Raw genomic sequence first — 12685 nt, forward strand, 5'->3', positions numbered from 1 at the left:
TCTAGGAGGGGTGTTCTCTATAAAGAGGTCATCTAGGAGGGGTGTTCTCTATAAAGAGGTCATCTAGGAGGGGTGTTCTCTATAAAGAGGTCATCTAGGAGGGGTGTTCTCTATAAAGAGGTCATCTAGGAGGGGTGTTCTTTATAAAGAGGTCGTCTAGGAGGGGTGTTCTCTATAAAGAGGTCGTCTAGGAGGGGTGTTCTCTATAAAGAGGTCATCTAGGTGAGGTGCTCTCTATAAAGTGGTCATCTAGGAGGGGTGTTCTCTATAATAAGGTCAACTAGGAGGGGTGTTCTCTATAAAGAGGTCATCTAGGAGGAGTGTTCTGTATAAAGAGGTCATCTACGAGGGGTGTTCTCTATAAGGAGGTCATCCAGGAGGGGAGTTCTCTATAAAGAGGTCATCTACGAGGGGTGTTCTGTATAAAGAAGTCATCTAGGAGGGGTGTTCTCTATAAAGAGGTCATCTCGAGGGGTGTTCTGTATAAAGAGGTCGTCTAGGAGGGGTGTTCTCTATAAAGAGGTCATCTAGGAGGGGTGTTCTCTATAAAGAGGTCATCTAGGAGGGGTGTTCTCTATAAAGAAGGTCATCTAGGAGGGGTGTTCTCTAGAAAGAGGTCATCTAGGAAGGGAGTTCTCTATAAACAGGTCATCTAGGAGGGGTGTTCTCTATAAAGAGGTCATCTAGGAGGGGTGTTCTCTATAAAGAGGTCATCTAGGAGGGGTGTTCTCTATAAAGAGGTCATCTACGACGGGTGTTCTGTATCAAATGGTCTTCTAAGTGAGTGTTCGGTATAAAGAGGCCTTCTAAGGCAGTTTCCCAACATTTTTTTTCCAGTCAGGGCACCCTTAAAAAGTAGACAAAATCTTGAGGCACCCCAGTGTAAAATATAAGGGGGAGACCTGCACAAAAACACATGGAAAAGTGGGGTTCCATCCTTTGCATCAAAGTTCTCCCTTCACATCAGAGTCGCCCTTTACAACAGAAGCCCCCCTCCTTTAACATCAGTCACCCTCCTTTCATGTCAAAAGCTCCTCTTCACCCCCCTCCTATGTCAGAACCCCCCTGTATATCAGAGCCCCGCTTTCATATCACAATCCCTCCTTTTACATAAGAATTCCCCCATTCACATCAAAGTCCTACCATCACAAAATTTCGAGGCACCCCTAAGGAACCCAGAAGGTACCCCAGTGTGTGTCACGGCACCTTGGCTGAGAGAGGCTGCTCTAAGGGGAGAGTCCAGTGTAACACTAAGGCCTCATGCACATGCTTGGAGTTGTACACCTATATGCATGCTTCTGGTTGTTGCCTGTCTCCTCGGACTCCCCTATGGCACAATCGTACATTGCGGGAGCTCCATGGCCATCCTGACGCGGCCTGGTGATCTAGACGTGGTGTGACACACATTTAGATGAAATTTTCTTTACTTTTGATGCCTTTAAAGATTAGTTTCTATTTGGACAATTAGTATCTTCTTTTATGTCGCTCATTTCGGACTTCAGAGTTTGGCTCCCTGACCTTTGCCCTGTCATACACTCCATTGGAAGCACTTCTTTACACTCCTGGTCAGAAGAAACTGACCACCGTGATCTACCAGGTTCTTCAATCTAAAGGATCTAACCCCAGTGCTGAGTCAGAGGAGGGCTGGGAGGAGGAGGTGGACTCATGGTTTGTAACTTCATTTAAAGTCACCCATCAGCTACATTATGCCCCCGGCCAGGTTGCACCCTATGCGTCTTCATCCATCTGCCACTTGTTCTAAGCGTAAAGAGGCTCCCGCCGTTTTCATATGTTCTGTAGAAGATCTTCTACTATTCTGGAAAACACGACCCCATCCGTCCAATCACTACGAGCACCACGAGGTCCAACCGCTGTGAGGAGCGCAGGTGACACATCCCAATATGTCATATGTTCTGGTCTTCCCGTTCATAAGCTGGAGTGATTGTCTGACTTTGTTACGTGACCATTTGCGCTTTCCTGCTCCTCAAACCCCCGACGTTTGCCTCCTGGGAATATTGCAGAACACAGAAGTTTCCCAGCACACGTACGGCCTAGCCTGCAACAAAACACATGACACGGTCTGACAATACGGGTTCAAAACAGGTTTGAGTTGTTGAACTTTTGCAAAATATGTGGAAGCCGCTTCCATGTGCACCTTGCAGTCCAGGCTGGTTATAAATTGTGCGGTAGCCATTCATTCTTCGGGGGTATATGGTGTGGGGACGCACTGGGGGCCTCAGCGTGCATTTTCAGTCCCTCCCTGCACCTTGAGGGCTGATTCACACCATAAATAGTGCGTTGCAGAGCGGTCAGGCTCTGGAACTCACTGAATCGCATTCCAGCCGGCGGGAGGGGGTGTGGCGGTGCATTGAAGTCAATGCCACCGCAGCTGTAAGTGACGTCACATCTTTCTGCCTTGGGGAAGGGACCCTGCGCGGCCCCGAAACGTCGGTTTATTTGGATGTCTGTGACGCTTTCTGTCCAATAAAAGGGACATATTTATCTTTACTACTAAGTGCTGGTGATTTCCTGACTTTCCAATGCCACCGCAGCCACGCCCCCTGCCCGCAGTGCGATTGCCCACACCAGAACGCGTAGCACATCAGTGCCTGCGTTCCGGTTCAGTGCGATCTGTAAAAATGCTGCATGCACTATCTTTGCAGATCGCACTGGACTGGAACCCAGGCACTGATGTGCCACGCATTCTAGTGCAGGCGATTGCACTGCGGGCGAGGGACAGTGCCATTGACTTTAATGCACCTCCAAGCCTCCTCCTACACCTGAATGCAGGAAGCCGGCTGGAATGCGATTCAGTGCGTTCCAGAGCCTGACCGCTTTGGAACGCACTGTTTATGGTGTGAACCGGCGCTGTAGGAGGAGTGGGGCACCTCCAGGCAAACCTGCATTCAATTTATCTTCTGCACCACATGCTCCAAGATGGAGGCTCTCAGAAACAGGAGTGAGGACCGCACTACACAGAGGAGCCTTGACAAGTCAGTGCGGCTTCCACATATTCTGCAAACGTTGTACAACTAAAACTTTTTAACGCATGTTGTTAGACTCGGCAATTTGTTTTGTTGCAGGCTGGCCGCTAAGTGTGTTGTGTTTTGTATTGTTGTAGGTCCTTCAATGAAGGCTGGTTAGCAATTGCCATTTATTTTTAGTAGGGATGCACCGATACCGAGTATTTGGGTGAGTACTCGTACTCGCCCAAATGCTCCGATGCCTAGCACGAGTACTTCCGGTATCAGGAAGCCGGACAGCGAGTCATTACACGCTGCCCGGTTTCCCGATTGGCCGGGAAGCGGCTCCATGCTCTCTCGCCACTTGTGATGAGAGAGAATGGAGCCAACTTCCCGGCCAATCATGAAGACGGGCAGCTTGTAATGACGCGACGCCCTGCTTTCTGATTGGCCGGGAAGCTGGCTTCATGCTCTCATGACGAGGGAGCATGGAGCCGGCCTCCCGGCCAATCAGAAGGCAGGGCGTCGTGTCATTACACAGCGCCCGGCTTCCTGATTGGCCGACCAAACGGCTCCGGCTGGGTACCGGAGGAAAGTCGCGTTCTCGCTGGAGAGGCCCCGGGGGATGACAGGCTGCACATACTAAGGTAAGAGGGGACTTTCTTGTTAATCGGGAAGCCCGTTGGCGAGTCTTTACACGCCACCTGGCTTCCTGAATGGGACTTCTGTTACTCGGTAATTGGTATCGGCGAGTATCGAAAAAATTTATCGGTACTCGGTACCAAAATACCGGTATCGGTGCAGCCCTAGTTTTTAGCATTCCCGGGAGTATTGGATGATTTTGTAGCCTACAAGTCGCTCTATGTATAGGAAGATTCTCTTTCACACTAGGGAAGCCGTTCTACTCAACTGGAAAAGCGACCTTCCTCCTAACGTGCAACAGGTTTTGGCACTTCCAAAATTCACTTATCTTCGACGGTAGAGCGTGTTCATGAAAGTTTTACACAATTTGGCAGCCATGGTTGGAATCTTCTTGTCTCTTCCGGTGGAGCCTTCCCCCGGCCAGTGAATATGTGGCTGTTTTTGCTTAACATTGTGAAGGTAACCGTCCCTTTCTTTCCTTTGTTATCTACTGCCTGGGGCTGAGCGGAGAGCGGGGGAGCTGGTGTGTGTTTGTTGTATGTTATAGCCGTGTTGTGCGAGTATGTGTGTTGGTATGTATGAGTATTTGTCCTTGATTTCTGTTGTGTTACATTTGTTACGGGCTCTGCGTTGTCCTAGTTCTGGATGTTGCCCGCAGTAGTTACCTCTGTTTACATTTAGTTACATATTGACATAGTTATATAGTAGGTGAGGCTGAATACAGACTCGGGTCCATCGGCTTCAACTTATATAATGTGCGTGTAAAATGCTCGGAATTTTAATAACTCTGTATGTGTTGTGTACTGAGGAACTCATCCAAGTGTTTTCTGAAGCAGTTTATGTTTCTTGGTGATACAACTATCTGTGGAAGTGAATTCCACATTTTTATTTCTCCCTTACGCAGTTTAGGATCATACCTCCTCCCCTCCAACTTCTTCTTGTGTCCTCCTGTCCTCCCCCATGTTCTTGGTGTAAGCCGTACATTCCCAATACTGCTGTCCCCATTGATGAGTTTTCAAATTGCAACCAAGTCACCTCTTAAAGAAGAACTATGGGGTAAGTGTGTTTCCCCATAGTTCTCCTAAGGGTCATGGGAGGACATATACTAGCGTCCTCCGGTGACCCAAAGCTACAGCTCGCTGTATACTGAGAGCGCCGCAGCCGGGACGGATCCTGACATTACTGTCGAGATCCACCCAGCTGCGTGAGTGACAGCTGGCTCCGCCTATTTAGAGGCAGAGCCAGCTGTACCCACCCCCGTCCGTTCCGCCAGTCAGCGCTGGAGGATCGGACAGGGGAGGGGGGAAATCCCTGCAGGGAGCCGTGACTGACAGTCACGGCTCCCTACAGGGAGATGATCGAGCGACGTTTTTTTGCTTGCTCACTTCCCGATCTACTGAGCCGACCTGTGACAGTTTCATTGTCACAGGTCGGCTCAAACTATGAGGCTAAGTGATTTTCACTCGCCTCATAGTTCTCCTTTAAAGTGACATTAAAGTCAAACTTTTTTTTGCCCCTTCCCAATCCTACTGTAGGGACTCGCCTTAATCTTCTTCTTTCCTGTCCTTTTCAGCTGTCCCTCCAGCGATGGTGCGGGTCTCCGATCCAGTGCTGACTCCTCTGTCCTCCTCTCCTCTGATGTCCCACAGTGTCTGTGCGGGTGCACGCTGCTCCATAGACTTACCTTGTGTCTCTCCTCGTCTCCCAGCCGAACATCTGAACTGCGCATGCGCCTGCCCCAAGATCCTTTGCGGCTGCCCGAGACTCTTCAGATGTTCGGACGGGAGTGCGCGGCTTTTAAAGCCGTTCTTAAAAGTGTTTTTTTGGCATATATCTACGACTTGCTAGCCTTATATATGCAAAAACATGCGAGGGTTTAATAACCCTTTAAGCGTCTCTTCTCTTTAATCCTAATTTTTGTAGACGTTCTTGATAACTCAGACCCTCCATCCACCTTCATAATTTGGTTGCCCTTCTCTGAACCTTTTCTAGCTCACGGACATCCCTCCTGCGGATTGGTGACCAGACTTGAGCCGCATACTCTAGATGGGGCCTCACCAGTGTTTTGTAAAGTGTCAAAACGATATTTCTGTCCCGGGAATAAATCCCACTTTTGATGCGAGATAATATACTATTGGCTTTATTAGCTGCAGCTTGGCACTGTATGATATTGCTGAGTCTGTGGTCTAGAAGGACCCCAAGATCCTTCTCCATCACCGTTTTCCCCAGTGAGACCCGCCTAAGGTGTATTCTGCATCAGGGGTGTCCCGAGGCCGGGTGTTACCTGTTCTGCAGACTGGGTGACACCCTGCCGTGTCGTCATCGTGCGTGACGTCACCTGGCGCATGCACAGCCATCTGATTGACGCCTGCCAGCGGCCATCTTGGTGATGGACGTCGGCAGAGAGAGGAGGGGGGCGTTCACCCGGCGGGATGAGGTATGCAGCCGGGTCCTCTCCTCTCTCTTTACACTGTCGGGCTCTCAGTCCATGACCAAGTGCCCCACTTTTTACAGGGGGTGACACCAAAATGAATGACAGTAATTTTGGTGTCACCCCTGAAATGGTGTCACCCGGGTGCGGGCCGCACCCCTCTTGTGACGCCACTGTTCTGCATGCATTTTCTAGCTCCAAGGTCAAGTGCATGACTTGACATTTATCTAGATTAGAGCTCATCTGTCACATGGCTGCCACTCTCCAGCCTTATCGAGGTCTTGCTGCCAGGATTCTGTGTCTTGGTGCGATCTTCTTTACTCCCATAACTTTGTATCGTCAGCACTGACAGGGAGATATTTCTTCCCACCTCAATGTCATTATTGAACAAGACAAACAGAATTGGCCCCAAGACTGAACCCTGGGGCACTCCCCTCACCACTTTGGACCATTTAGAGAATGAGCCATTCATCCCAACCCTCTGCAGCCGGTTTTCTATCCATGTCTATATTGGTCCTTCAATGCCCATCGGCCTCAGTTTGTAAACTAACCGTGGGTGGGGTCGTGTGTCAAACGCCTTTGCAAAATCTAGAAAGACTAAGACAACTGGGATTCCCCGTCCACCTCACAACTTACTTCCTCATAGAATGTTAACAGATTGTCTGGCATCATAAATCCGTGCTGGTTCGTACTTATGATACTGTTCTCACATGTACATTATTTAATATAATCCCTAACCAATCCCTCAGAAACCTCTCATATTACTGATGTAAGGATGACTGGCCTGTAGTTACCTGATACACATCTTGAACCTTTCTTGAAATATCGGCACCACATTCGCTTTCCTCCGGTCCTCTGGTACCTCTCCCGTCCTCAATGTGTCCCTAAAGATTAAAAAACAATGGTCTGGCAATAACCAGACTCAGTTCTTTGAGGGCCCGTGGATGTAAGCCATCTGGTCCCGGAGATTTATCAGTGTGCCTCTTCTTTATTTCCGCCTCTGTCCACTGCGCTTCATCCAGTCCAAAATTAAAATCGGTTTCACTTTCTCATACCCGTCCCGCTCATCAGAAGAGGAAGAAAGTGTCCAATACCTCTGCTTTCTCCCTGTCACTTGTGGACAGCTTGCCCCGCTTGTCTTTTATGGGGCCTATGTGCTTCGCCTTCGTCATTTGATGACCCTTCCATCTTGTACGTTTTAAAGGCCACGCTTTTCTCCTAACCACCTCGGTATAACTTTTGCCCTTTTAAATTTGTTAGGTAATGGCATAAGTTGGCGATTATTGTTATTTAATATTTATATATTACAGGTATTTATATAGAGGCGACTGGCAGCCTCTCCTTCAGAGTCTGTCTCTGAATTGCCTCTAGCTGCAGCTGATCCACATAAAAACGCGGACCATTACCTTATCTCCGGCCTCATCGCCTTTGCTTAGGGATATTATTTTTGTCCTTCCTCGGTGCTGTACACCCATGCCTTGACCTAGAACCTGCTTCCGTCAACAGTGACTAAGGTTGTTAACCTGGGTTCAAGTTCCCGGCCTCCAAAAACCTTCCCTGTACATTCTCTTTTACAGCCTGTTTTTTTTATAGAGACTGGCCCAACCCTGATGAAGTCTTTCTTCCCCCACACATTGGGCTCAGCTATATTGCACGGAGGATGGGCTCCTTAAAAAATGGTTCAACCATGTGGTGGGTCTGGCCATTTCCTGCCTTAACGTGACGTTGATTGTCCCTGTGAAGGACGTCCCAATGTTTAAAGACCCAATGGACAAAAGGCTTGAAACCCTTCTCAAGGACCAACCCTGCAACCTGCTTCTGCGTCCATGTTTGTATGTCAGACCATGGCGGTCTGGTCCAAGGCCATCTCTCAGGGCTTAGGTACTAATAAACCAATGGATACTCAACTGGAGTTCTTTCCTGCAGCTCTTTCCTACTACGTAGATGGACTTGGGGACGTTATCCACCAAATATCTAGACTGGATCTCCTGTCTATCCACACGAGGACGTCCCTTTGGCTGAAGTGTTGAGCTGCTGAATTTCAGGGCAGGAAGCGCCTCTTGCATGTTTTCCTATTGCCGGGGAGCACCTCTTCGGTGAATCTCTTGATACATTATATTACCAAAAGTATTTGGACGCCGGCCTTTACACACACATGCAGGCCCGGATTTCCCACAAGGCCACCGAGGCCCGGCCTCGGGGCGGCAGCGGTGACCTTGTGGGGAAGTTGCAGGCGCCAGTGTAAGGTGGCCGGCGGCCGCACACTACCATAACGTTAGGTGGGAAAAAAAATTACATTGATTTAAAAAAGATGTTAAAAAAATATTAAATAAAAAAATAAAAAGGTGATCAAAAAGTAAAAAATAAGAAAATAATTATAAAAAACAATAAGATAAAAACTATAAAAAAAGTAAATTATAAAAAAGTAAAAATAAAAAAAAATAAATTGATTAAAAACATGAACTTTAATGGCATCCCAGTCTAGTCCGTAGGGGTTTAGGAGTGTGTCTATGGGAATGTTGGACCATTTGTGAGGTCAGGTACTGATGTTGGGGGAGAAGGCCGGGCTCACAGTCTCCACTCTAACATTAGTACCTTTAAAATCCCCATAATAATAACGATGATCAATTCCAATAAATGATACTTCAGACGACAATGTAAATGTACCATTTAATAATGCTGATTGCTTCTAAATTAAAATAAAAAAAACAGAAAGATCCACAAACATTACGTTTGCTCTGCACTTGCAGAGAAGTTTGGTCTGCAGTAGACACTCGGCACAAAGTTCAGGTATCTCCACCGCATTGTGCCAATTAAATAAAGCCAGCGTAGAGGCCAGCTTTAAACTTCCCATCAGTTCAGGAGATGAGGACCTCTTAAATAGGTCAGTAATAAGTCGCAGAGTGGAATATTTGCGATGTAGAGGCGCCTCACACCTTCTGCACCACCGTGTTATCAGCTGCCTTCCTGCCCTTCCTCTTCATCCGGCTCCGGGCATAGACACGGAGGAACAAGGCCAGAAAGACGACTGCCACCCCTACTGAGCCGATGGGTGTGACCGGGTGACCGTAGAGCAAGCAGGACAAGAGAATCGCCAGCGCCTGGCGCAAAGTCATGATGATGGTGAACATGGCCGCCCCGAACTTGTTGATGGTGTAGAAGATGAAAAGCTGTCCGAAAGCTGAACAGACGGAGAGGAGGGCGGCGTGGAAAGCGAAGTCCGGGTGCCGGGTCATGAAGCTCACCGCCTCCTGCAGGGCACCCTGTTCCAGCAAAGAGAAAACCGTGAAGAGGCAGGAGAAGAGGTTGACCCCAAACATCATCTGCACAGAGGACATCTTGTACTTGAAAAGAGAGTCCTGCCAGTTGGACGTGAAGCTGTCAAACACAATGTAGCCACTTAGAATGACCACTCCGGAGAAGGTGGTGACCCCAGAAGGACGAGAACTTTCCCCGTTGGACAGCAGGAACATGCTGACCCCAGCTGAGATGAGGACGGCCGTGAAATACTCCCAATACTCATAACTCTTGTGCGAGATCAACTTTCCCATCAGCATGACGGGAATGACCTTGGAGGCTTTAGCGAGGACTTGGGTGGGGAAACTGATGAACTTGAGAGCTTCGTACTGACACCAGCTGCTGAGGATGTTGGACAGAGAGGCAAAGGAGTATTTGTACATGGGCGCACCATGACGGGGCTGTTTGGTGAGGCCACAATAGATTCCGGCCACAGTCAGAGCCAAGATCCGGTTCATGAACACTAAGAACTGAGAGTCTCGGAACTTTTCTCCGTGGCTGTCGGGTTCTGTGCTGGTGTAGGTACGGGTCATTACGCGCTCCTGCAGGACACCCCATGTCAGGTAGGAGACCTGTGAGAAGGAAAATACAGATTGCTAAGAATCCCTGACATCCATCATCCCTTCTACTCTTATCCCGGGTCTACGCTCCCTTCTATTCTCATCCTGGGTCTCTCCCTTCTATTCTCATCCCGGGTCTCTCCCTTCTACTCTCATCCCGAGTCTCTCCCTTCTACTCTCATCCCGGGTCTCTCCCTTCTACTCTCATCCCGGGTCTCTCCCTTCTACTCTCATCCCGGGTCTCTCCCTTCTACTCTCATCCCGGGTCTCTCCCTTCTACTCTCATCCCGGGTCTCTCCCTTCTACTCTCATCCCGGGTCTCTCCCTTCTACTCTCATCCCGGGTCTCTCCCTTCTACTCTCATCCCGGGTCTCTCCCTTCTACTCTCATCCCGGGTCTCTCCCTTCTACTCTCATCCCGGGTCTCTCCCTTCTACTCTCATCCCGGGTCTCTCCCTTCTACTCTCATCCCGGGTCTCTCCCTTCTACTCTCATCCCGGGTCTCTCCCTTCTACTCTCATCCCGGGTCTCTCCCTTCTACTCTCATCCCGGGTCTCTCCCTTCTACTCTCATCCCGGGTCTCTCCCTTCTACTCTCATCCCGGGTCTCTCCCTTCTACTCTCATCCCGGGTCTCTCCCTTCTACTCTCATCCCGGGTCTCTCCCTTCTACTCTCATCCCGGGTCTCTCCCTTCTACTCTCATCCCGGGTCTCTCCCTTCTACTCTCATCCCGGGTCTCTCAATCCCGGGACTCTCCCTTCTATTCTCATCCCGGGACTCTCCCTTCTATTCTCATCCCGGGTCTCTCCCTTCTATTCTCATCCCAGGACCCTCCCTTCTATTCTCATCCCAGGACCCTCCTATATAGAAGGTCTCTCCCTACTATTCTCATCCCGGGACTCTCCCTCCTATTCAAATCCCGGGTCTCTCCCTTCTACTCTCATCCCGGGTCTCTCCCTTCTACTCTCATCCTGGGTCTCTCCCTTCTACTTATCCCGGGACTCTCCCTTCTACTCTCATCTCTTTGCTTCTCACCTGGAGTCCGGCTGCACAAAAGAGAAGTTTCAGAGCCTGCTGGGAGGTACTGGGATCTCCTTCCATGCGGGTGGTCGATGAAGGTTCATCCGGAACCAAAGTTTTTGACTCATGGCCAAACACACAGGACTTTATCAGTGGAAAACAGATGCCCCGACCAAAAAAAAGTACGAAGAAAACCGATACAATAATACAGGACCCCCGCTGTCCATCTTTATTTATACTGGGACCTCAACTGTCCATCTCTCTCCATACTGGGACCCCCACTGTCCATCTATCTCCATACATGAACCCCAACTGTCCATCTCTCTCAATACTGGGACCCCCACTGTCCATCTCTCCCCATACAGGGACCCCAGCTGTCCATCTCTCTCCATAAAGGGACCCCAACTGTCCATCTCTCTCCATACTGAGACCCCAACTGTCCATCTCTCTCCATACTGAGGACCCCAACTGTCCATCTCTCCCCATACAGGGACCCCAACTGTCCATCTCTCTCCATACTGGGACCCCCAACTGTCCATCTATCTCCATACTGAGACCCCCAACTGAACAGGTACCCCCAATTGTCCATCTCTCTCCTTACTGGGACCCCAACTGTCCATCTCTCTCCATACTGAGACCCCCAACTGTCCATCTCTCTCCATACTGAGACCCCAACTGTCCATCTCTCTCCATACTGAGACCCCCAACTGTCCATCTATCTCCATACTGAGACCCCAACTGTCCATCTCTCTCCATACTGAGACCCCAACTGTCCATCTTTCTCCATACAGGGACCCCAACTGTCCATCTCTCCTCATACAGGGACCCCAACTGTCCATCTCTCTCCATACTGTCCATCTCTCTCCATACAGGGACCCCCAAATGTCCATCTCTCTCCATACTGAGACCCCCAAATGTCCATCTCTCTCCATACTGAGACCCCCAAATGTCCATCTCTCTCCATGCTGATACCCCCAACTGTCCATCTCTCTCCATACTGGGACCCCAACTGTCCATCTCTCTCCATACTGGGACCCCAACTGTCCATGTCTCTCCATACTGGGACCCCAACTGTCCATCTCTCTCCATACTGAGACCCCAACTGTCCATCCCTCTCCATACAGGGACCCCAACTGTCCATCCCTCTCCATACTGGGACCCCTAACTGTCCATCTATCTCCATACTGAGACCCCCAACTGTCCATCTCTCCCCATACAGGGACCCAAAAAAAACTGGCTGATTAGGAATCTCAACCTCCCACCATTTTTATGGAGAAGGAAGCTACAAAGCATTATTTATAAGCAGAGGCCGTGTCAGCATCAGGACTAGTAACTGAAAACACGAATAGCAGACACATATATGACACACGCTTACCGGTCTCCAGGTAGTTCTTGCGTTTGAAGTAGTGTATGAGCAGACATCCCGGTATCAGTATTGTCCCATACCCGGCAACGTTTATAGTGAAACGGACCAACCAGAAATCCCCCCATGGGTCCTGGGCAGAGGCGGCGGGGGGCGGCTCTTCTGCTGAGACCCCCAAGAGGAAGACCAGGAAAATCAGCAGGGACCTACAAAGAGAGAGCACCATGCGTTATAACCTGACCTATCATCACCCCCGTCTGCCACATCGAATACAGAGAACTACAACTCCCAGCATGACTGCAAAACATTCACTACAACTCCCAGCATGACTGCAAAACATTCACTACAACTCCCAGCATGACCTCAGCTACAGAACATCTAACACAACCTCTAGCATTGCCACTGCCTAC

The 12685-nt window shown here is 49.5% G+C and overlaps 1 protein-coding gene across 2 annotated transcripts; it reads right to left on the bottom strand.

Moving 5' to 3' along the window:
- Positions 1 to 8703: 8703 nt before the first annotated feature.
- Positions 8704 to 12477, bottom strand: SLC35B2 (solute carrier family 35 member B2). 2 transcript variants are annotated; one of them, XM_018572113.1, is made up of 3 exons: positions 12288 to 12477; positions 10928 to 11085; positions 8705 to 9905 (listed from the first exon to the last, which is right to left on the bottom strand). In XM_018572113.1, the coding sequence occupies exons 2-3, from the start codon at positions 10991 to 10993 to the stop codon at positions 8967 to 8969; spliced, it is 1005 nt and encodes a 334-aa protein (XP_018427615.1). In that variant the 5' UTR covers positions 10994 to 11085; positions 12288 to 12477; the 3' UTR covers positions 8705 to 8966. The 2 variants fall into 2 exon arrangements, with proteins under 2 accessions (XP_018427614.1, XP_018427615.1); XM_018572112.1 differs by lacking the exon at positions 12288 to 12477 and having other exon boundaries at positions 8704 to 9903; positions 10926 to 11077.
- Positions 12478 to 12685: the final 208 nt, after the last annotated feature.

The sequence above is a fragment of the Nanorana parkeri genome, unplaced genomic scaffold (genome assembly GCF_000935625.1).
Source record: "Nanorana parkeri isolate BGI_ZX_2015 unplaced genomic scaffold, ASM93562v1 scaffold1940, whole genome shotgun sequence".
In the NCBI taxonomy this organism is placed as follows: Eukaryota; Metazoa; Chordata; class Amphibia; order Anura; family Dicroglossidae; genus Nanorana; species Nanorana parkeri.